We start from the raw sequence: 24101 nt of genomic DNA, 5'->3' as shown, positions 1-24101 counted from the left end.
TTTACTGTTTTTCTTCCTTTGTTCCTTTGTTTTTATTTTGACTTGTTCGCACTTCCCTATGGCGTTCTCTTCAGAACGTTATTCACCCATCATTATTAGTGGTTGTTGCAATGGGATATATCCAGAATGTCTAAAACATTGCGGACCTAGAACTCTGCACTGGTTACTTACGTTCTTTAATAAAACCAGGCAAAGCAGCAGGAGTGAATGGGATATATCCAGAATGTCTGAAACATTGTAGACCTAGAACTCTACACTGGTTACTTATGTTTTTTAATGACATCTTAATAAGTGGTAGGCTTCCATCCTTGGTTAAGAGAACTAAAATAGTAGCCATTCTAAAGGACGGAAAAAAGTGGAGATTGTCCTGAAGATTACAGGCGAATAGCACTCTTAAGTATTTGCTACAAGTTAATGGAAAGAATGATTTACAACAGAATCTCAACCACAGCCTTCCAACACATATCAACTGAACAAGCAGAATTCCGACCAAACCGAAGCTGCTGTGACCAGGTCTTGGCACGCACCAGCCACACCGAGAACGGATTTCAAGACAAGAAGAAGACCATCGCTGTTTTTGTGGACTTGACATCAGCTTATTACACAGTATGGCGACAAGGGTGTATTTTGAAATTCTTGAAGATCATTCCCTGCAAGAAGCTTTCAACACTGCTGAACAACATCCTATGCAGTAGAGTGTTCGAAATACATTTAAACGGCAATAAGAGTAAGCCCTATATACTAAACGATGGTTTACCCCAAGGATCAGTTCTTGCTCTTCTACTGTTCAGCATCTATACTGCAGATATTCCAGAAACTACTTCCAGGAAATTCATATACACAGATGACATAGCTCTGGCTGCCCAATCGAGTGACTTCAAATCAGCAGAAGCTACACTCACAAAGGATCTCCATAACCTGAACAAATATTTCAGTACATGGCGACTCAAACCTAACTTGAACAAAACTGAAGTAATTTGCTTCAACCTAGACAACCAAAAAGCCAACTATATGCCTCAGGTCGATTTCAAAGGCCAAAAACTTAAGTATAACCCATATTCAAAGTAACTGGGCGTCACAATGGATCAGACACTTTCATACAAGCAACACCTCTCTAACACTGCAGCCAAAAAAAAAACAAGGAACAACCTATTACACAAGCTCAGTGGAACAGGTTGGGAGCAAACGCGACAGGACTACGGACATCAGCTCTTGCCTTGATCTATCCAGTTGCAGAATACTTCTGCCCTGTGTGGCTTAACAGTGTATATACTTCAAAAGTTGATACACAACTGCATGATACCATGAGGACAATATCAGACACCATCAAATCGACACTCTTAAAATGGTTACCTGTTTTTTTTTCAACATCAATCCCCCTCATATACGAAGAGAACTGGCTATTGTAAGAGAGGCAGAAATGTCGCAGTAATCCTCAACTGCCCTTATATCATGAGTGCAACCCTCAGAAACCGCAGAGATTAAAGTCCAGAAACCCATCATGGAAGATGGGCGAGAAGCTCCTGGAAACACATTTTGGTCCTGATGAGATCTGGCATGAAGAATGGACTTCCTCAAATCCTGACCACCTGGGTTTAATCCACCATCCTTGTGGAGCTCCACCTGGTTTCAACTTACCGAGAATGGAATTGACATCTCTAAACAGAATCAGGACAAACCATGGAAGGTGTAAATTCTGGCTTCACAAGGGGGGAAAATCTGAAGACCCATTCTGCGACTGTGATAATGTGCTTCAGACCATCCAGCACGCTGTTATGGTCTGCCCAAAGAGAAGATTCAATGGGTCTGTTCAAGAATTACATAGTGCCTCTACAGAAGCAGTGGACTGGCTGAAAAGTCTGGACATTATGTTTTGAATGCTGACCTGTAAATTACGTACCGGTACTTATTTAAGAAAGTGCTCCAGGACACAATCCTTGAGGGCGGTAGAGGTGTGATCCCTCACTGAGTCCGAGGGAAAACCGACCCTGGAAGGTGACCGGATGAAGAAAGAAGAAAATTAAATTCGTTCTGACTGTCTGTTAGGTCATCAGCCCAGAGGCTGGTTGGATCATCAAATAGCATCACCAAAAGCTATGCAGTTATAGGGAAACCATAAAAACCAATGGCAGTACCAAATGAGGCGTACTAGGCAAGACAAAGAGTGAGGTAGTTTGCCATTGCTTTCCTCACTGGGCCAGACAGTGCTATTGTAGCACAACTAACCCTATGAGCAACACCTTTCATGACACTCAGACACACTGGTTGTGCTCTGAATGTCATTAATCAGCACCACCCATACCCCAGCAGCTTCCATATTGTCACAGCCATGGATGAGACTGGGACTTCAGTGGAAGCTACACATTGCTCTGGCCGTTGCCAAGAGATGGATGCAAAAGTATTGTAACCATCAAGAAATGACAGCAGGCAGAAATTCGTTCTAACAGGAATAAAGCTCCTAAATGACCAATTTTAGCATGCTTTTCAATTTTGTTCGCTTTTTTTTGGTCAAGTTCAGATACCGTAAACTTTTTTTTTCTTATTTCATTACCCGTATCCTACTTCTAAATTTACAGATTGCTTTTCTGTAATCTGGTATTTAATTTTCTCATCCGTATATATATATTTTTTAGATTTAACAGAGATACTCGTAGACTTTCCTGATATTGAAACGAGACTTGTACACCTTTTTCGTTTGTGGCTGACGTATGAAGATATGATATGTTAATCGTGATCTGAATCGGAACTTTTACTAAATTTTGAAGAACCGCTCGAGTTGGCCGTGCGGTTAGGGGCGCGCGTCTGTGAGCTTGCATCCGGGAGATAGTGGGTTCGAATCCCACTGTCGGCAGCCCTGAAGATGGTTTTCCGTGGTTTACCATTTTCACAGCAGCCATAAGACCTATCTGTGTCGGTGCGACGTAAAGCCACTAGCAAAAAAAAATTATGGTAATACATCATTCTTGGGAGATGGACGCTTCCTGCGTTTGACATTTTCCTGTTTGTGAACAGGATACACAATGAAAACCAGTAGCGTAGCCAGGATTTCAGTTTGGGGGGCCCATTAATCCTGAATTTTATTTTGATAGGTGTCCAAACTTCCATAGTTTAGGTGGTGTAGAATACCGAAAAAGGAAATGGGTGTCCTTGGATCCAAGTAAGAGTGGTGAATTCGTGCGGATTCCGGAAGCTAATAGTAATTTTCTTCTTCTTGCTCCTCTTCTTCTTTTCCCACATAATATAGTAGGTATGATATTATCACCTTGCCTAGAAATGGTTTGCTTCCATTTCCGCAGTAAACCGCACTCGGAAGGGAAACTATGGAACGTCAATTTTCATGCTTTTTAGTGTCATCCGAAATACAGAGAGGTACACAACAGTGCACCTACTTCTCAACCTCACAGACACTTACCGACAGAAACAATATCTATATATATAAAATAAGAGTTTTGTCTGTACATTATTCAGAATTTGAAAAAAATGGTATTCCTGTATCGTTCATGTCCACAGTAACAAGGAAACGCACTTTTTTCTTTTTCCGTAATTTCTGTCTGTCTGTCTGTCTGTCTGTCTGTATGTACGTATGTATGTACACGCATCACTTGAAAACGGCTGAAGAGAATTTAATGAAAATCGGTATGTAAAGTCGGGGGATGAGCCACTACAATCTAGGCTATAAATCATTTTATTCACGCTGAGTAAAATAGTAGTAATGGGGAAGGCCTAAAATTCAATTCTGAAATATTTATATTTTAAGTGGTCCTGTCGATAAATACTACATAACTAAAGTTACATAGAATTAAATTTCCGATCATTTATGTCATACAATTTTACCGTACCGGCTATGATAACACAGATATTCATGAATTTCGATTTTTGTTGCTAAGTCCACATCAACGCCGAGCCACGAGATAATGGGTGAACAGAATTTAATGAAAATCGGTATATGGAGTCGGGAAAGAAAAAACTGTAGTCTAAGCTATAAACAATTTTACTGAACCTGGGTGAAATGGTAGTTTAGTGGTAGGCGCCTGGAAAATTTTTAAATACCTTCTTTATTGCTTCTACATAAAAGTACTACATAACAAAAGTTATAGAGAATACAATTTCCGATCATTTACGTTTTATTCAGTTTTACCGTACCGACTGTGTTAAGAGTAGTATTTTAAAGGCGGAAGAAAACTAAATGCGAAGGCCTACAATACGGAGAGTGCATGACATTAATCAACAATAACATTACATTGACCATTGTTTGTTGTGATGTACTTTGCCTCTTATCGTGCCCTCAACTCCGATAGATGGGATTACTGTTGCGTACCGAGTATAACAGCCTGACTCAATATTGGCGGGAAAGAGCTGGGGAGTTAGAAGACTGTTTTCTTTAGTATGCCATTCCTCTGGTTCATACATTGTCTGATACTGCTGGTACGTAACACACTGGTTCATCAGTATTCCAGTTATTCGCTCCCTACTCTGACGCGCTGTTTTGAATGAGCAGTTTCCAGATTTGGCAGAAGCTCACTTAGTAATAGTAGTATGACCTAGTCTGGAATTACAATTTAAGCCTATTCCAAATTATAGCACTACAATTCATTAGAATTTTCAAAATTCAACCCTAAAAATGGACGTTACTTAAGAAAAGCCCTCTTCACTTTTATTAAATTTACATTCATTTTGTTCCAAATTAGCAGTGAAGGGGGGTTTTCTCCTCTGGCTTCGAAAAAAATTAGCAAACGGGCATAGATTTGTCCTCCTGGGACTCTCCACTATTCGACACTCCTCCCCCCCCCCGACGAGAAAAGACGAAGAGTGTTCACGGATCAAGGCTGTGCGGCTTGGCCATTCCAGCTCTGGAACTTTGGACTGTTAGATCGCCAGCGTAGTACTGTTCGTAAAAAATGAGAAAATGTGTGGTTTTTCATTTGATCGAGTATTTCATATTGCTTTTAATCGCGCCATTCCTACTGACGTCATTGTAATGACATATGTTCATTTCACTTGAGAAAATCACTAAGGCAGTCTTTCTGAGAATGTAAAAAAGCAGGTGGAGAGTGAGTGTCTGCCATTATAATGAAAACTCCCCAACGTGATTGTGACAGGATAGGCAAGCAGACCTACAATCACAATGAAAATTCCCTAACCCAGTCTTCATATGAGAAAAGACGTTTGGTGACTTCCCCGTCGTGTTTGCAGGGTAACGTTGCTATGCAATATAATACAATCTTGCTCACAAGGTGTACACTACTTAATATAGAATTCTGTATACAATGTAGAATTCCGCAGCGAAGCATGGGTACACCAGCTAGTTCACAATAAATTGCACAAAATCAACACAGCATCACAATTACTCCGCATATCAGAATGTTAAAGTCCGCCAGGAACAGAACGGAAACCTGACATCTAGCGGCCAAACTGTGAACACGGTCGGGCCGCTTTTTCAGCAACAAATTAGTAGCTATGTCCCGGGCTAGTACATCTCGTAGGCACCGCCGTCTCAATCCTCGTCTCAATCCTATATACTGCCTGCTCTATGCTATGCGGTTAACAAGCTTCTCAGCGTGAGCTCTTAGTGTCACGAACCTCCGCTAGGGGCGCCAGCTAACGCACCCAACTTATCTCCGTAATCACGTTATTGTGTTCCAGTGCTTTTGCATCGAGCATTTATGTGTTTGTCTCTGGTTGCAAAATAATGAATTGTTGTGTTCCTCTCTGGATATCATAGCAAGGAATCCAAATTCTTCAGGTGTGAGGATTTCTGAAATCCCCTTCGAATTTCCTCCATTATCTTTAAACCACAAAAATAGCTCCACAAAAGACCAGACAGAGACAAGATATTTCTTCGGAAGAAATCTGTGATGAAACAAGCTCTTCATCTGCAGGAAATACATTGGATGACGAGTACGAAATTCATTTGAACAACGATGTATAAATCCAAGTCAATAATCGAACGGGTAAAAATGACAGCAGTGATCAGAAAATCAGACATTAGAGGCTCCGATCACGAATTCTGAGACTGCGATAACAGCTGATGACTAACCCTCATGAAGTTAAAAGGCTACAGAGGAAATTCAAAGACAACACAGAAATTGATCGTCTGAATAAAGTAAAGGAAGCAACCAAATATAAAGGAATAAACGACCGTTTTTAAAAATCAAATCCACAATTTTCGCAAGACAAAATCCGGGCAGTCAGAACAACTCACGCGGTACTATCTGGCGTGGGAAATAGTATACCGAACGATTACGAATATTGCAGGACTCCTGGTCTAGTGTCAGCTCCGTCACAACGTACTCTGGACAGGTAGCTAAATGGAAAATGTTGATAGTGTTTGTCGAGATCTCTCAATTAGTGAAGGAAAGACTTCGATCTGAATGTACAGAAAACTCTCAGACCAACAGAGAGGAGAATAGCCGAATAAATGCTAATTAAGTACGGCTCCTCTACGAACCAGTGACAAGTACGTTTGCGTGGTCAATCTTGAAGGTGTATGCGGCTCAGGTATAGTAAAATCTCCTGCTCTCGCGAATAAACTGTTGTGTTTTCTTGTAATCTGACTTTCAAAAAAGTTCTCTTGTCCTGCTGCCTACTTCCTCGTTAAGGCTTAGAAGTCTCCGATCTATCCCTTTTAGTTCAGAAATTATTACTGTAATGCCTTTCGGCAAAAACAATCCAGATTTTGTGCATTTCTATTTACTAGCAGATAAAATACTTACAATGGTTGAATGATGATTTCATCGAGTACGTTAAAATAATTCGGTTGGAATCAAAACGTGAAAAACTGAAGTGTCTGACGGCAGATGCTGTCTCGCTAACTGCGAAATCTATAGTGGAATGTGCGTCTTATCTGTTACAAAATCGGTTATTTTATGTTCTCACTAGATGATTTTCTGGAGACGCATTAGAAGCTCTGTTTAGTGCAGTGAGATTGGGTGGTGTATTTAATGACATGACGAACGTATCCTGAAAACTGGTCATGAATAAAAGGGCCAGCGAAATAGTGATAGAAATATTTTGACGTCCACCACTGGTAAATAACAGTAAGAAAAGGACTCAAAAGGTTCACCGTTACTCGTGTCGAGACAATTCTGAAATTTGTATGTTCCACGCAGCAGTTGGGATGATCCTAATGTATCTACTGTAAGTGGTGAGATTTTATACATTTTATGTATCTATATCTTAAGCCAAACTCACATGTGAAATGTAAGTCTCTTTATGTGCATTATCTTCTCAATTAGTAACATTTTAATGATTATTTTTCATTCGATATTGGTGTTACGGACCAACTCTCATTTAACCAACATGTGCTCTGGGTGCGGTAAGTGCTGCCATCTGCAATGTCGCCGTAAACGCAATTCTTGCGGGACAGAGCAGGCAGTATATAGAGATTGAGACGGTGGTGCTCGTAGGCCAGGGGGGTGTATTCCGGCTTCCCGCGCATTTGAAGGCCAACGAGTCAATTCTAAAGTGACGTCCTTGGGAAGATGCGGTGAGCCCTCGTACGCAACGCTAATACTTACGAGGAGAAAGAGAAGTAGAGTCTGTCTCCCCATTTAAACCTAATATTATTCGTAGTCATGTGTTACCATACTAATCTGTGTCATATGACGTGATTCAATATACTCCTACTATTATTTATTCTAAAGAATCATCCTTTGCTATGCTCCCTTACCGGCTTTCATATTTTTCTCTATATTCTAAAAAGGTTCGTATCTCACCCACTAATGCATGTACCAACATTTATACTGATGGATCCAAAAATTCTTGTGGTGTTGGAGCTGCTTTTTACTACGAACAAACTCAGTATGCTGAATTATTTCATTTATCGTCACATTTTTCTATTTTTTCTGCAGAACTCCTTGCCATACGACAAACATTACTGTACATAAAAAAAAGTCATCCATACAATCTGCTAATATATTTACTGACTCTCTCCCCGTGCTCCAAACACTAAAATCTAACAAGTTTACGCTGAACTGGTATGTATATAACGTAAAGCACATCCTACTTACTTTAAACCAATTAGGTGTCCAAGTTACACTAATTTGGATACCGGCACATAAAAATATACCGGGTAATGAAAAGGTTGATAGATTAGCGAAAGAGGCTTCACTATTATCTACAAACCCAGCTACATTTTCTGTTCCCGCAACCAATTTCATATCTCTGTTAAAATCACAACAAAAACAATGATGGCAACACACATGGACAACATCTGCACGTGAGAAGGGCAATTTCTATCATAATCTACAACCACTATTACCTACTACTTTCTGGTATCAACACGCAACCTACACTCGTCGGCATAGCATCAATATCTTACGCCTTCGCTTTAATCATGCTCTTACACCACTCTATAATTTTAGATTTCGTTTACAACAACATCCCTTATGTCATTGTGGATCCCTAGATGCCGATATCAATCATCTCTTTTTCAATGTCCGCTGTGTAACTCCTCTAGACCCTGCTTGTACTCAAGGTTAATTCATTTCAATTTTTTTCCCCACGTCAATTGCATGTCTCGTATACAAGCCCTCTCACACAATAATAAATATATTAAACCAGTTCTTAGATCACTCTAATTTACAACTCTAATCCCTCATTACCACAATACATTGACATCACTTCATAATATTCTCATTTGACTCACGTCCTCTCTACCACCTGCTTTTAAATCAAGCCACATAGCTACCGTATATTATCATCTATCCCCCTCCACCTATCGCGGATAGTCTTTCATTGCCGTCATATCATCACACTGTCACGCTTCTTAGTTTTTTGTTTACGATCTCAATAACACTTTCCGCTCTCTAAGTCCCCCATATACGTTGATCAGATATTAACTTCCCTCTGTCCAAAGTCCCACATTCTCATATATCTTCACCCCTCAGTAGTTCCACTGCACTGGCCGATATGCGAGACCACGTGACCCCCCGAAGGGGGGTCGCGTGGTTTTTGTTTTGATCTTTTTGGGACCGCCGACCTTCTCAGGTCCTTTGTCCCATGCCTACTGGGGTGTAATTGTGCTTGGTGCAACTTGATTGTCTTTTACTTATTTTAATTTTATTCGCTCGTTATTGAGCATGTTTCAACAGTTATATTTTGTGTATTAGTTTGCTGGGTATGTGTAGTCCAACTGGTCTTTACTTTAACTAATTGACTTAACTAAATATTATATTTACAGGATTAATACTAGTTTTGTCTATTTACATTTATATTTACATTATGTACATTTCTTACTAGTGATCTACAGAGGATCTTGTCTTATATGTTTGCCCTTGTTACACACATACGTGCGTCCGTTCCGATTTAGTGTAATAGTAATGTCTTCGGGTGTTTGATTTTATAGTAAACCTGTTCATCCATATCGTGGATCTCCTGGATGAGTGGGTTATTAATTCCTGCCTGTTTGGCGTAGAACTGTTTAGCTGCCTTTTGGATTTCTTCTTTGAGTGTGGGTGTGCTTAACATTTGTCTAATAGTCCCGTTACTGATATGATATGGGACATCGGCTATCATCGTTAGTAGTTTATTTTGCTGTATTTGTAGTTTTTCCAGGTATGTGTCCCGCACTGTTCCCCAGGCCGGGGCAGCATACATTGTCACGCTCCTGATGAGTGTTTTATATAACAAGAGTTTATTTGTTCTGTTTAATTTGGATTTACGGGACAGCAGACATTATAGAGGTTGAGCTGCCTGCTTTGTTTTGGTTATGACTGATTCTACTTGGCTCTTGAAGGTCAGTTTTTTGTCCAGTATGACGCCAAGATACTTTCCTTCAAGTGACCATGGTATTTCAGTTCCGCTGAGCTGAATGTTAACTGTTTGTTTATGGTCATATCGTAGCGTATGTAGTACGGCTACCGTCTTGCTAGCGTTTAGTTTGATTCGCCATGTTTCCATCCAGTCATGGACTTTGTTGAGTGCTCCTTGCACTTTAGCCACTGCGATTTCTACTTTAAAGGAATCTGCCGTAATTAATTTGTCATCTGCGTAAAGTGCAATTTTCGTTCCTTCCGTGTGTGGAATATCGGCTGTAAATAGGACATAGAGCAGGGGGCCTAAGATACTGCCCTGTGGCACGCCTGCCCTGATGTCCTTATGCATCGAATTTTTCCCGTTTAGGGAGACGAAGAATTTCCTGCTAGTGAGGTAATCCGCTAGGAGCCTCCAGTACGTGTCATCTAGGTTTAGCCTTCGTAGTTTTAAGAGTAGTCCTGCAATCCATACCCTATCGAAGGCTTCGGCTACGTCAAGGTATACCACTGGCCTAGCTCTCCTGTGGTTTAGTGATTTAGTGATAATGTTAATTATTCTGATTAGTTGCTGTACCGTGGAATGTTCTGCTCTGAATCCAAACTGTTCATTTGGGATGGCCTTCCTGATACTTTCGGTTTCTAGTAGTCTGAGTTGTATGAGTTTTTCGAATAGCTTAGCTAATGCATCCAACAGGCTAATGGGTCGATAGTTGTCTGGGTTGCTGTGATCCTTATTTGGTTTAGCAAGCGTGATGACTTTCGCTAGTTTCCACTTAGTTGGGAAATAGCCTATTTGTAATGCTGCATTGTATATATCTACTAAATGCTGTAGCGCTGTTATAGGAAGCTCCTTCAGCGCTCTGTTTGCGATCTGGTCAGGGCCTGGGGCTTTCTGATTTTTCAGTTTTTGAATGATGTTACTGATTTCTGTGATCGTGGTGAGTCGAGGCGTTCCTTGAAGGTTTTTGTTATAATGTAGCTTCATATCGTTTTCCACTTGTTGGTCATATTCGACTTTTTGTGGATGTGAGGGGTTAGGTTGGAACCTGTGTTCTAGAGTGGCCGCTAGCAGTTCTGCTTTCTCTTGGTCTGTTTGTGCGACCTGGTTATTTTTCTTAAGTACTGGGATGTTATGACTGCTTCTTTTTAGAGCTCTCGTCATTTCCCATATACTTTTGTCCTGGGTCTGCAGTGTTTTTATTTTATCTTCCCAAGTCTTGTTGCTATGGGCTCTGATTTCTTCTGTACAGCGCTTTGCGAGCCTGTTATATTCTGTTTTGTCAGCTTGTAGGCGGTACGTTTGCCATCTTTTCCTCACTTGCCGTTTGAGTTTTAATAGGTCCTTAATCTGGTCCGGTATGTCCGTAGAAGGGCGTGCTTCAGGAGGCAGTCTAGCATGTTTAGCTGCCGACACTATACTTGCAGTTAAATTTTCTATGGCTTGGTCTATTTCATCAGCCGTATTAGGTTTAGTCGGGGGGTTGCTATAGTATTCCTCCATGATGTCCCTGTACTTTTTCCAATCCACACTTCTCCAATTAATGGTCTGTGCATGGTGTTTGGTTGTCTTGTCTCCTATGGTGAGAAGTACCGGGTTGTGGTCCGAGTCTGTGGCTACCACAGTATCGATTTCGACCGAGCAGCTGATATCTTTACATATGGCAATGTCAAGTACGTCAGGCTGGTGGTTGTCATTTTCTGGTATATGTGTCGGTTCTGTGGGTCCAATGGCATAGACGTTATTATTATTCACATAGTCTAGGAGTACTCTGCCTGCCGGGTTTTCAACTCTTGAATTCCAGGTCCCGTGTTTGCTATTTAAGTCCCCAGCTATTATTATTGGTGTTCTATAGCTGAGTAGCAGGTCCAGGTCACCTGTTTTAAGAGGCTTTTTTGGTGACTTGTATACTGATATTAAGGTCAACGGTCCATTATGCGTGAAGGCTTTTACTGCTGTGGCCTCGAGTACTTCAAGCGCTGGTGTGGCCATTTGTTCGTGTTTGATGTGCTTTTTGATTATGATTGCCGTTCCTCCCCTGACACCTTGGCGGTCAGTTCTGTAGACCACGTACCCTGGAATCCGGAGCTTGTGGTGTGGTTTTAAAAAGGTTTCCTGGAGAAGTACAATATCTATATTGTATTCCTCTAGTAGATAGTTCAGTTCTAGTAGTTTAGGCCTTAGGCCTTGTGCATTCCAGACAAAGCAACGTGTACTGCGGGGTACATGTAAATTATTCTGTCTGTTGTTGGCCATGGTCAATCATGATGTATTCGAGTGCTACTTGGAGCGCTGTCTGTCCTTCCTTGGGGTATAAGATATTAAAAAGCATATTATTAATTTGTGCTGCAATACCTGATGTGTGCAATTTTTCTGATAGTAGGTGAAACTGTTCATGCGTTGGCAGTTTGCTTAACTGACGAGCGGCTTCAGACCTGTCTTCTGACAGTGTGATATTTCTGCGGGCAGGTATTAGGGTCTGCGTGGAATGTGGCCTTTTCACTGTCACTCTGGTGTCATTTTGAGTAACAGCTACTGGGTCTACCACATTTTCTTCTGACTGGGGGAGCGGGGGGAAGTCAGTCCTGCTGTTTATGTTAATGGCAGGTTGCGTGGCCTCCTTTCTCTTCTGTTCCCTTTGTTTTGCTTTGGCTTTGGCCGTCTTAAGGGTTTCGCATCCTCTGTAGTTTGCTGTATGCGTGCCACTGCAGTTATAGCATTTGAAGTCTTTCCAGGTGTTGATGGGACACTCCTCAGTTGCGTGTCGGCAGGGCATTTGACGCATCTGGGTGCCAGGTGGCAATTCTTTTGTGTATGGCCCGGCCTTTGGCACCTTTTACATTGTGGTGGCCCGGCCGGCCTCCTGTAGCGTTCTACAGTAATGAAATGGCCTAGGATATTCGTTTCGTTGTGTACGTTCTTTCCTGCTGCAGTATTGTCAAGTGTTACTACATACAATGGTATTGGACGTCTCACCCTCTCTGGTGGCTCCTCAGGATTTGCACTTTCTACTGGGTAGGGCTTAGCCAATTGAATGACAGCTCTAACTGGGTAGCCCTTTTCCCTTAGTGCTGCATGTAGTTCTTCGGTTGGCGTGTCAATAGGTAGTTTTCTTATAACTACCTGTATGGTTTTAGGTGGGTCCGTGCTATACGTGTAATATTTAACATCTTCTTTGCTGAGCAGTTCTATGAGGTTCCTATAGTCCCTCATCGTATTTAAAAAATATTTGATTGCTCCCTTGGGTAGCAGGCGAGCAGTGTAGTTGTCTTTTACGTGTTTCTGCAGGAATTTTCGCCTCTCAGATGACGTGATCGGGTCCTTCTGGATTGTTATTGGTGGAGGTCGCACCCTCGTCTCAGAATTGGTCGCGGCGTTCCTCTCCTCAGTCAGTACCCGGTACTGGTTTGTTGTAGGTACCTGTGCACTAGGCTGGGAGGTGGGTACCTTGGCAGCGTGCTTTTTTCCGACAGGAATAAATCCTTCGTCATCTTCTTGTTTCTTTGTCTTCTTGTCGATTTGTTTTTCCCTCGATGGCGGGGTGAGATTTTCTGCCGTTCTCTTTGGAGTTTGAGATTTTACTGTAGTGGGGGTTCCCTCAACTTCCTTACGGTACTGCTTATTGGCAAGTCTTGGGTCCTTCGGGTAGGCCTTGTTGATGAGTTCCTCGGCTGATGTCCTTTCTTGTGGAGTGATAATGCTGGCTGCAGCGGTGTAATTCTTCGCAGGTAGTTTCTGCTCGGGTAGTTTTGTACCCGTGTCCTTCCTCTTCGGCAATTTTTCTTCCAGATTTTTCAATGTGTTCTTTTTCTGGAATGACGTTTTGCTACTACCCTGGGTAGGGTTGTGAGTGCCTGAACCTTCCCCGTCCGAAGCTACTCGATCCACCCCAGAACGGTTGGATTCAGGCATAGGGCGTGTGTGAGTGCCGTTACTTGACATGGCGGCAGTGTTTACTTGTGTGTGTGTGTGTGTGCCCAGGGGTGTGTCAGACATGTGTGCCCTACCTACCTAGCTGCACCAAGCTATACAAGCCAAGGGCCCGAAGGCCGGCCGATGGGGTAGGGGGGTAGGTCTAACGCCCGTAGGCGGACCGCCGAACGAGGTTTGGGGTCCCAGCACACAGGTACCATTGCTTTAGGCGTACGTTTTTTAAGTGGTGCCTCCCACGGCAGAAAGCAAGCGAGTAGTCTGGGTGAGGGTTGGTCCGATGGACGGCGGACCGGCAGGACAAATTTGCTCTCCAAATGTTCCAGGTGACACACCGAGAAACAGTGTACCGACCCAGTAGTAGGAGTGTTGGCCCCTACCAGGAGTCAGTGCTTCCTCGCCGCTGGTGAGTAGTCCGCGCTCCCCGTGAGCGCTCCCAAGATGTCGCCGGGACCGTACTGTGCCCAGGCTAGGCTAGCCAGTGCGGGCGCAGTGAGCGATGTTCCGTTGATATGCCTAGCCTTGCCAGTGCGATGAGTCAGAGCTGCTGCGCTTCTTCGCTCTCCCTTCTCCTCTCTCTCCAAGCGTGCTGCTCCGTGGACTGCCGACGAGTGTGTTCGTGTTCGAGTGTGACCTCAGTAGTTCCACTGCCCTCTCCTACTTACCCCTTATATGTTGACCCGGTGTTGTTTGTTTTGTAGAAGTCGTTGAGACGGATCACTCTAGCGTGAAGATTAGTATACCTTGTGTCCCTGTGCTTTTCCTATATCACCTAGGCCCGGTTTCTTCAACGAATGTTAAGTGTTGACTCTGCTGTTAAGGAGACTTAACACATCATTTAACAAAATTGTCGTCTCACCAAGAATTGTTAACTGTAACAAATTTTTAATCATCATCATAATCATCATCATCTGTTTACTCTCCAGGTTCGGCTTTTCCCTCGGACTCAGCGAGGGATGCCACCTCTACCGCCTCAAGTGCAGTGTCCTGGAGCTTCAGACTCTTGGTCGGGGATACAACTGGGGAGAATGACCAGTACCTCGCCCTCAAATTAATATATAGTCCGCCTCGGTGGTGTAGTGGTTAGCGTGATTAGCTGCCATCCCCGTGGTCCGGGTTCGATTCCTGGCTCTGCCACGAAACTCATTTTAAACATATCACCATGTTAAGTCACTGGTAACTACCTATCTAGAGATAACTGTCATTTCAGAAACCGGCCATCAGTCTTCAAGTACTTATCAATCAGAGCAAATTGCGAACTGCATTGGTGTCCTACTTTATCGGAATTGTGTGCGAGTGTAGAACTAGTACAAATAAAGTATCGTGTCTGGGTGAAATAACGAGCCCAAATCCACTTCAAGGACAAGAACAAGAAGTAATAAGAAGAATTGCAGTTGGGTCTTCTGGCAGGGTACTGGTGGAGTACATTCTGTTTGGTGGAGTACGTTAGTACGGATTGGTACTTCGCAGCAATATAGTAAAATTTCAGTTGGGAGAACGGGAGAAGTGTTGCGAATAGAGGCTCATTATTTGGTAGCCACTTGCCCGTAAAAATGGCTTCAGATACAAGTGGAGTTAAGCCTATGGCCATTGAGGGCCGGATGGCTCGAGAAAGGGAAAGACTTCTTGGTATGACAGATGCTGAACGAGCGTGGAGGAAACAATGGCTAAAGGATTTGGAATTGGCACCTAATGAACCGAAACATGTCCCAGAATATTACAAAGAGCGCCTTAATCCTATAAGGAGGGCTTATCGCTTTCCTTTGGATGTGACTTTTAAAGCTTTAGAGCCAGTTTTGGTAATGGTTCTTAATTTGGGCATTTCTTTTAAATTTTTTTTTTTTTTTTTTAAATATGTTATGTGTTTGATGTTATGGTGTTGTGCAGTAAAGAAACTTTTCGTTACAGGGTGAACGAAGAGCATTCGTAGCCCGTTACCTCACTGGAAAATTTTTGATGATTGCAGCTGGAATCTATGGAATGACTTACTATTTCAAGTATAGTGCTAATGTAAGTTACAGCAGCTATAACTCACACAACGTTCCCTCATTTATTTAAATCTTGCGGTTTTAAGGCTATGCCTGAAGTATGTAACTTGGACTGACCTTAGTTGGCTTAGGATTTGAATTTCTGCCCATGATTTAGCCAATTTCCAATATAGTTGTTCCTATTTTATTTTTTTCTTCCCAGAGGGTGTACCATACATAGGAAGGGCAAAGGTTGCATCAATTTCACATTGGTTGGTGTATTAAAAGTAGGCCTATAAAGAAACTGTCCAACCTATATTAGATTTGGAAACTGAACCTTCTTTGTATTATTTAAAAACCACCACCACCACCTTTTTTTCTCTTTCTTTGATTGGTTGTTTTTTTGCACTGGATATTGAGAAAATTCTGTGTGTGGTGCACCCGGTATTCTCCTGAAGCTGCCCATCTCGACCAACAGTTACTGCACACACTAGTGTTAGTGAAATTCTATGCTTAATAGGGTCTTAAGTAGATCATAATGGTTTTAAGCTATATAAGCTATTTGGACAGAAAACATGATGTATTTACATCCCCATTACTATTTTGCTGCACACACTTGATTTATTCACTGGCTCTGCCCTTTAACTTTTTATCTTTTGAGATTCTGGGCTCGTATAAAAGAATATCTACAAAGTCTATCTTGGCACTTCCTGGCTGAGTGTGTCAGACGGTTGAGACGCTGGCCTTCTAACACCATCTTGTCATTTTCGATCTGGCTCAGTCTGATGGTATTTGAAGGTGCTGAAATATGTCAGCTCATGTCTGTAGATTTATTGGCATGTAAAAGAACTCGTGCGGGACTAAATTCCGGCACCCCGGCTTCTCCAAAGACCGTAAAAGTAGTTAATGGACGTAAAGCAAATAACATACTATCTGCGCACTTTTAGTGATAGATTTACACCCTAGTGCTGAAGTGGTCGACTTCGGTTATCTTCGAGATTCGTATTGGCAACCTTTGAAACACAAACTAAGAATCGCTTATCGCTGTGTGACATCTGGCGTACACTTTAAGTACTCATACTGTTGTTGTTTACACAGCAAAGCCAAACTATAGAATTCATGCTAGGAACACGTTTCGCAACGGGAAATGTTATATAGTATTACATATTGTGTGTGTGACACAGTTGTTTGCTTAAAATAATAAAGGTTTATAAAATTCATATCGATCGATCATATTATCGATTCAATTCAGATTTCATTTCCATTCAGTTGGCAGTATTAACGGAACCCTTCTTACTTCTCCAACGAGTACAAAAATCTATCACTAAAAAGTGCGCAGATAGCAATTATCTTGGCACTGTGCTTTGTGTCGTCTTTTGTTTCGTGCTGAGGTCCAGGGCTTTTGCAAAAGAATGTGGAGTATTGTGTCTGTGAAGTCTGAATATCTTTGGTGGCATTATGCAAAGCTGTGTACTTTGGGTGCAGTGGGGGGCAAGTTTCACCATTCACACAAAAGACTAATCCGCAGCAGAAATGTAATCTACCTGATTACTGGTGCTTGGATGACCAGCCAAGCTGAAGGCTGCTCGTTAAGGCTTAAACTCTAAGCGAAGGGGATGGGAGTAATGAACTCTAAATTGCACCCCGAAATACATCAATGAATTCACGTGGCTCAGAAAAAAAAAGTGGCCTGGACCAATAGTACGAGTAATTAACAAATTATAGATAGCCCTGGACCAATAATTTTAGTAGTTAACATATTATGGCTAGCTCTGGAACAGTATGAGCAATTAAATTATGGGTATGTCCTATTAAAGGGGCCGATGACTGAAATTTCATGATTTCCTTTCAGAAAAATTAATTTTTATAATAATATTGTTAAATATAACACTATCATCATTTCCAATTATCCAACTGTTGACGGGTAGGGGCAAATACAGTTCGTCTCCACTTTCTTCTGTCTTTCCACCACTCCTCCAACACTGTGTCCCAGTCCAGGTTTATTTCTCTAACACTGCACTGGATTGTGTCCTTCCATCTTGGTCATGGTCGTCCGCGGTCTCTCCTTCCTTGCATTTGCATTTCTATCACTTTTTTTTTTTTTTTGGCATTCTTTCATTACTCATTCGCTTTATGTGCCCAAATCATCTTGACCGGCTCTTCTCTATTCTATCATTAATTTTTTTCCACTCCAATTTCTTCCTAAATTTTCTCATTCCTTATTTAGTCTCTTCTACTCCTCTGTATTATACACCTCAAGAACTTCATTTCGGCTGCCTGTATTCGACTCTCATCCTTCTTCGTCATTGTCCAAGTTTCTGCTCTGTAAGTTGTTATGGGTACGTAATTCATCTTGTACATAGTTTCCTTTGCTTCCAATGGCACATCTTTATCCCATACGTATTTCGTACACTATGATATAAGCAACTTCCAGCTTGAATCCTCTTACTAATTTCAGCATCCAGCCGAGCATTCTCCATTAATTCACTCCTCAGGTATTCAAACGTCTCCACTACGTCCAGGGGCATGTCTGCAAGTGTAATCTGACCTTTCCCTTTGTTCTCCCCTCTAGTCATAACAAGAGTTTTACTCTTTTCTATAGTTATTTTCAATCCACATTCTTCGATCTTCCCATTCACCACATCCAACTGTTCTTGAACATCCATGTTGTCTTCTCCCCAAATCACAATATCATCTGCAAATAACATGATGTTCATTTCTCTTCCTCCGTATGGTGCTCTTGCTGTTTTCATGGTGTCATCCATTACTATTGTAAACAGGATTGATGATAGAACACTTCCCTCTCTCAGCCCACTAGTGATTTTGAACCAACTTGTCCTGCCAACTTGTGTTTGCACGCAACTACAACATTCCAATCCTTCTGTATTCAGAAAATGGCAGAATATTTCAAGGTCTGCCATTTTTAAGGTTGTACAGACATTTTAATGGGCCACGCCCACCTCACACTTGTGGCACTTTACCGCATATCTTGCCGTTTCCGTTTGAATTTGGCTCCAATGTTTGACGAATGACAGTGGTATGGTGTCAGCGCTTTACAGTGTTCCACTGTTTACCTCATAATCTTCAAAAAATAACAAGTGCATCCAAAACTTCTGACGCCTTTTTCTCACCTTTCATTTTTTCATATCTTTGCTTCATGTGAAAAGCTCCATGTGCTGCAGTTCTTGTTTGATTGGTATGAAAATTTATGGAGTTATAGTAATATCTTCAATTAACAAGACATACTTATAAATAATTTTATTTGTTTGTTGGAAGCAGTGTTACATGCTCTTGAATACGACAGTATATTATTTTCCTATAGAAATCAGCAAACCAGAAATTCGAAAATTTCTAGGCTGATACATATTTCAGGAGAAATACATTTTTAAGTAAGTTTATATATATATATAAACACAATTCTCAAATTTTGAAATCATGGAAACGGAAATTTTTTCAGTAACTCATAACTATCAAAAAAATAATTGAAGAATCACGAACCTACTACGCTGGCGTAGCAGAGGGAGAGGTGATACTCCCATGTGGTGCGTCCAATGTTGCGGATAGAGGGGTCCTAACCGGCTTGCTGGCGGATTTGGGGGAAATAAAATACCTCTCGCGAACCAAACACACAACCTCCTGTGGGCGGGGGACGCAGACGAAGAATACACCCAGGGTATCCCCTGCCTGTCGTAAGAGGCAACTAAAAGGGGCGACCAAGGGATGATTGTATTGGAACCATGAAACTGCTTGTGATTAGTACCACCACATGGGGAACACCATGGGTCGCTTTTACTAGCGCGTAGTACCACTATGTTCGATACCAAATAGGTTTGTGATTAGTATCAAAAAGTGCGCTGCCGACTCTTACAGTACCTGTGATTAGTACCCACTATATGAGGAACACCACGGGATAGTGAGAGTCCGTGTGGTTAGTACACTTATGTGATGAACCTCATAGGTTTGCGTTGCCAGTAAATGGCACCACAATGTGCGAAACACCATAGGTCTGTATTACATGTATGAATTTCATTACCTGTAAGTAGTACCATAATGTGTGGAATACCGCGAGTCTACGCTACTTTTGATTAGTAACGCAACATGACAAATAAGGTGGTTCTTCTTTCTTAGTGATAAGTACCATTATTTATAAATTAATAGGAAAAGTACCCAAAAGGGCATATACAATATGATTGCATCAAATTTGAAATTATTCTTTGCTAATTTGCATGATGCTTTTGGTCCTTTTTGAACATAACACAATATGGTATTTTTCGCAGCACTTTCCACAGAGCGAACATATGCAATTCCCGTTTGGTAGGTGGTATTTCTTATTGCTACATAACTTGTGGTGGTAGCCATGAATGGCTAGTCTTGTGATTGTGTGTCTTTGTTCTTCGTTAGCATTTGTCCATGATCTGTCTTGCATAGCATCGGTACTGTAAAATTCCAAGTCTATGTCCATTCGTTTCCTTTGTCTAGCAGCTAGAAGTGCCTGGTAAGCGTCAGTAGATGGTAGGCTGAGCTTATACCTGATATCCTCTATGAAGGAGGTCTCTCTTGCTAATTCATAGGCAAGTCTCGATGGTGCATACTTCCCTATTCGCAGGCAATGCTTTATGAATCTTGCTTTCACCTTTTCAGTTCTCTCGAGGTTCTTGTACGTTAGATTTTCCCATATTAGTTCTATGCCATATGTTATTATTGGTGTTATTGTGGCATCGAAAAGAGTCATAGCTGTATTCAGCGATAAGCGATGAAGGTTTTTTGAGTCCATATATGTATTTAATAGCCGTTGTTGTTCTTTCTTCCACATGGTAGCTGAATGATCGACCTGTTGTCTGCAGGGTGATGCCTAGGTATTTAAATTTATTAACCACTTCCATCTCTTCATTGTTCAATAACAGCGTGTCCTTTGGTGATGCTGTTCCCCCTTTCCTGAATGTCATCTGTGCTGATTTCTTCATGTTTATCTCGAAACCATTCTCCAGTGCCCATTTTGCCAGGGCGTTTAATGTCATCTGTAATTCCTTTGTTGGGGCCCGCTATGACCATATCGTCGGCATACATCAGGAGGGTCGTCTCCATTGTATTTCGAAGGATATTGGTGATGTTCGCGGTGGCTATATTAAACAGTGTTGGGCTAATGGGGTCCCCTTGTAGTACACCATTTGTCTGTCTGATTTTGTTAGATGTTGTGATTCCATCATCTACTACAATGTCGTATGTCAAGATGTCTTCTATTATTTTACTAATGTAGTGTCTTTCCAATCATGTTTTCGATGTTTTGTAGTAGTTTTCTGTCTACAAGATCAAAAGTCTTTTTGTAATCAATGAAGACTGCGTAGTATTTTCCCTTGGGTATTCTTAGTGCAGATTCTATCTCGTCCAGAAGAAATTTTACAGCTTGTGTTGTGTTTCTACCCTTCCTGAACCCGAATTGGCATTCTGGTATTTTTGGGTCTACTTCCTGTTCAAGTCTTCTCGTTAGTATTTTAGTATAGATTTTGAAGATGTTATTCTCCAGTGCTATTCCTCTGTTTGAATTTGTCATTTGTTTCCCCTTTACCTTTGTATAGCATTTTAATCTTCGCAGTTCTCCAGCTTTCCGGTATTGTCCCTGATTGCAGGCATTTGTTGAAGAGATTGGTCCATAAAGGAAGTAGTGTTTCCAGTGAGTCTTTTAAGATTTCCATACAAATATTATCTGGCCCAGGGGCTTTCCTACTTTTTGCTTTAGTGATGACTTCTGTAATCTCTTCTGGTGTTATCGGTGGTGGATTTTGAGTCCGTTCCTCAGTTATGCTTCTGCACACAGCTACATTAATGTTCTGTTGATTTAGTATTTTCTTGAAGTGTTCTTCCCATTCTTTCATCGGTATAACTGTGGCTTATGTTACATTTCGTTTCCTCAGGGCAATGAATGGGTCTTTCTTTGTTGCTTCTGCGATTCTATTTGCTTCTTCTTCCATGAATGCAGTTTTCGTTTCCTTCAAAAGGTGCTTGTAATTTCTCCTCTTAGTTGCATAGGTTTTAAGATCTTCATCTCTTCCTGCCGTTTTGGCTACGTATAATGCTTCTAGTGTTTCTTGGTGGAATAAGAGCTTGTTGAAGTATGTTATTTATTAGTTCTAATGCTCCAGTTGTGTTGCCCTCATCTATGAGCTGCACTGAAGTTTCTATTTGTGTCTTGTTTTGTTTGAGGATATTTATATCAATCTTTCTTGATGATCTGTCGTTGGTGGTCTTAGTAATGTATTTTGTCTGCATATTTTCTATTTCAAATGTAGTTTCAATGGGAATATGTTTTCTGAATGGTGCTGCAGAAGACGACCATAAACCTTCCTTGGGCCAGATTTCGGACATATTTTCTTCTATAAAATACTAAATCAATTGAACTGGTGCTGTTGTGTTTTAAGTATGTTTTGAGTTCTGGCTCGTTTACAAGTTTGAAGCCTTCCTCGCTGAGTGTTTCCAGAATCAGTTCAGTCTTGTTACTGATTTTATCTATTCTGCAGTTAAGATCTCCTGCTAAAAGGACTGACTCATCATGTTTCACCTCCGTCAATGCTTTCATTAGATGTTCTATTGCATCTTCCGTTGTCCAGTGTGGAGGCATGTACAGGCCTACTGTTGTGAGAAGTGTTGTTCTTGTAATTAGCAAATTGTCTTCTTTCGTGGTGCTGGTTATCTTTCCAATAGTCGGTTTGAAGAAACATGAAACACCTCCCTCCGGCCTACCGTCGGTAGACTTTGCGAATGAATGTGTACTGTAAAATCCTTGGATGTGTACTGGTTCTAAGAGGAAAGTCTCTGTTGCAATTATATTATCTATGTTTACAAGTGTTTCGTGGGGAATATGTATCAAGGCATTTCTTGCACCTTCCGTGTTCCATAGCAGTAGTTTTAGCTGTGTAGTTTTATTAGTGTTGGGGCAGAAATTCCCATTCATTTCTTCCTTGGCTTCGCCTGAAGCAAAATCTTCAGAATATTATATTCTGTGGCCAGAAGTCTGCAGTATATACAAGATCCATATATTTGTATGGTATCCCTACCTTGAAGGATTTCCTGTTGCCAACCGTTCTGAATTCTTCACATTCTGTCTCCCCTTCTATTTTGTTTTTCTCTAGATATTTCTTTATTGATTCTGTTGAAGTTCCCTTGCTTGCTTTACCAATAAATAGCCAGACTTTTCGTTTCGCAGCCCTTAGCTCGTAGCTATCATCCGGTTTAGTTCCTGTGGATTCATCTGCTTTCCATTTCTGTCTCCTTCGCATCTCGGCCCTTTCTTCTACAGTGTCCCGGTTATTCTTCCGTTGTGTAGAGATGTCCTGAATCAGTTCACTTTGATTCATATCATCTTCTTTGTCTTGATCATTGGGTAATTAAACGATGTCTCTTCTCTCTTTGTCTGTGCTTTCACCATTTTGATTTTCTACATTTGGACTAGGTTTGGCGTTTCTAGTCGGTTCTTCATTCTCCACCCAGTTTGGTATGTTTGGTGCTTTCCGTCTTGCAGTTACTCTTGGGAGGCATTGGTCAAATTCTGTCTTTATTGCTATTTGGATCTCTTCTCTCATTATTACTCCAATATTTGCGATCATGTTGTTCATTACGTCTTGGATTTTTTGCATTAGTTTCGTCATTATTGATTGCTCTATATCTTTCCTTTTTATAGTCCGTGGTTTGCAATCCATACAAATCCATGTGAGCTTGCAATGCTCCCTCTGCATGATGTTGAATTCCCCTCTCGTTAGTCCACTACATTCAAGGTGTTGCCATCTATCGCATTCTTCGCATTCTATTGATTCTTCATTGGAGCGAACTTCCTTCGCACAGGTGGCGCAGTTTACCACTTTCTCCATGTCGACACTCTGGTCAGTTGCCTGGTCGTCTGGAATATCTATGTATCTATGTACTCTGGGTCCCAAAATGGCGGATCTTTACGTATGTTCAGTGAATGATGTATTCCTTACCACTTCAACTTTCTATTGACTCACTGCACTAAACTTTACAATCACTATCACTTTATAATACTATATCTACACTTGGTATATTGATTTGTCACTTTGGTGTTAGGGCACTTCGATCGTCTTTCCTTCGATCCTGTAGGCCGTGATTTCAAATAGTAAACTGTCACTATCGATATACTTGTTCAAATCAACAATGGCACACGCAGATTTTTAAATTGGTTTTCTGTGATGTAAGGATATTCGCACTAAGTCGTACACACTTATCGCGAATAAATAAAATAATACCTTAAATTAATTTATCCCCGTATCTACAAAACTGAACACTTGAATAAGGAGTAACTCTCTTGTAGTTTCCAAATGATCACTTCATCAGATGAAACACACGGTTAGATCGATGGATAACCACAGATCACATTAAATTTTAGGACATTGAGTACGTCAGCATCACATGCACCAATCACAGATTTCACACTGCTCTTGC

General features: G+C 41.3%; 1 protein-coding gene across 1 annotated transcript in view; it reads left to right on the top strand.

Annotated features, from left to right (window-relative positions):
* The first annotated feature begins 15063 nt into the window (after window positions 1-15063).
* Window positions 15064-24101, top strand: part of ND-B17 (NADH dehydrogenase (ubiquinone) B17 subunit) — a 36887-nt gene continuing 27849 nt past the window's right edge. Inside the window, exons 1-2 of the mRNA XM_067144199.2 lie at window positions 15064-15482; window positions 15592-15693. Of these exons, the coding sequence (XP_067000300.1) occupies window positions 15237-15482; window positions 15592-15693 (348 nt within the window). The 5' untranslated portion in view covers window positions 15064-15236. The remainder of the gene's footprint in view (window positions 15483-15591; window positions 15694-24101) is intronic.

The sequence above is a fragment of the Anabrus simplex genome, chromosome 1 (assembly GCF_040414725.1).
Source record: "Anabrus simplex isolate iqAnaSimp1 chromosome 1, ASM4041472v1, whole genome shotgun sequence".
In the NCBI taxonomy this organism is placed as follows: domain Eukaryota; kingdom Metazoa; phylum Arthropoda; class Insecta; order Orthoptera; family Tettigoniidae; genus Anabrus; species Anabrus simplex.
The sequence above is the reverse complement of the archived record's forward strand: the minus strand, read 5'-3'. Positions and strand labels throughout refer to the sequence as shown.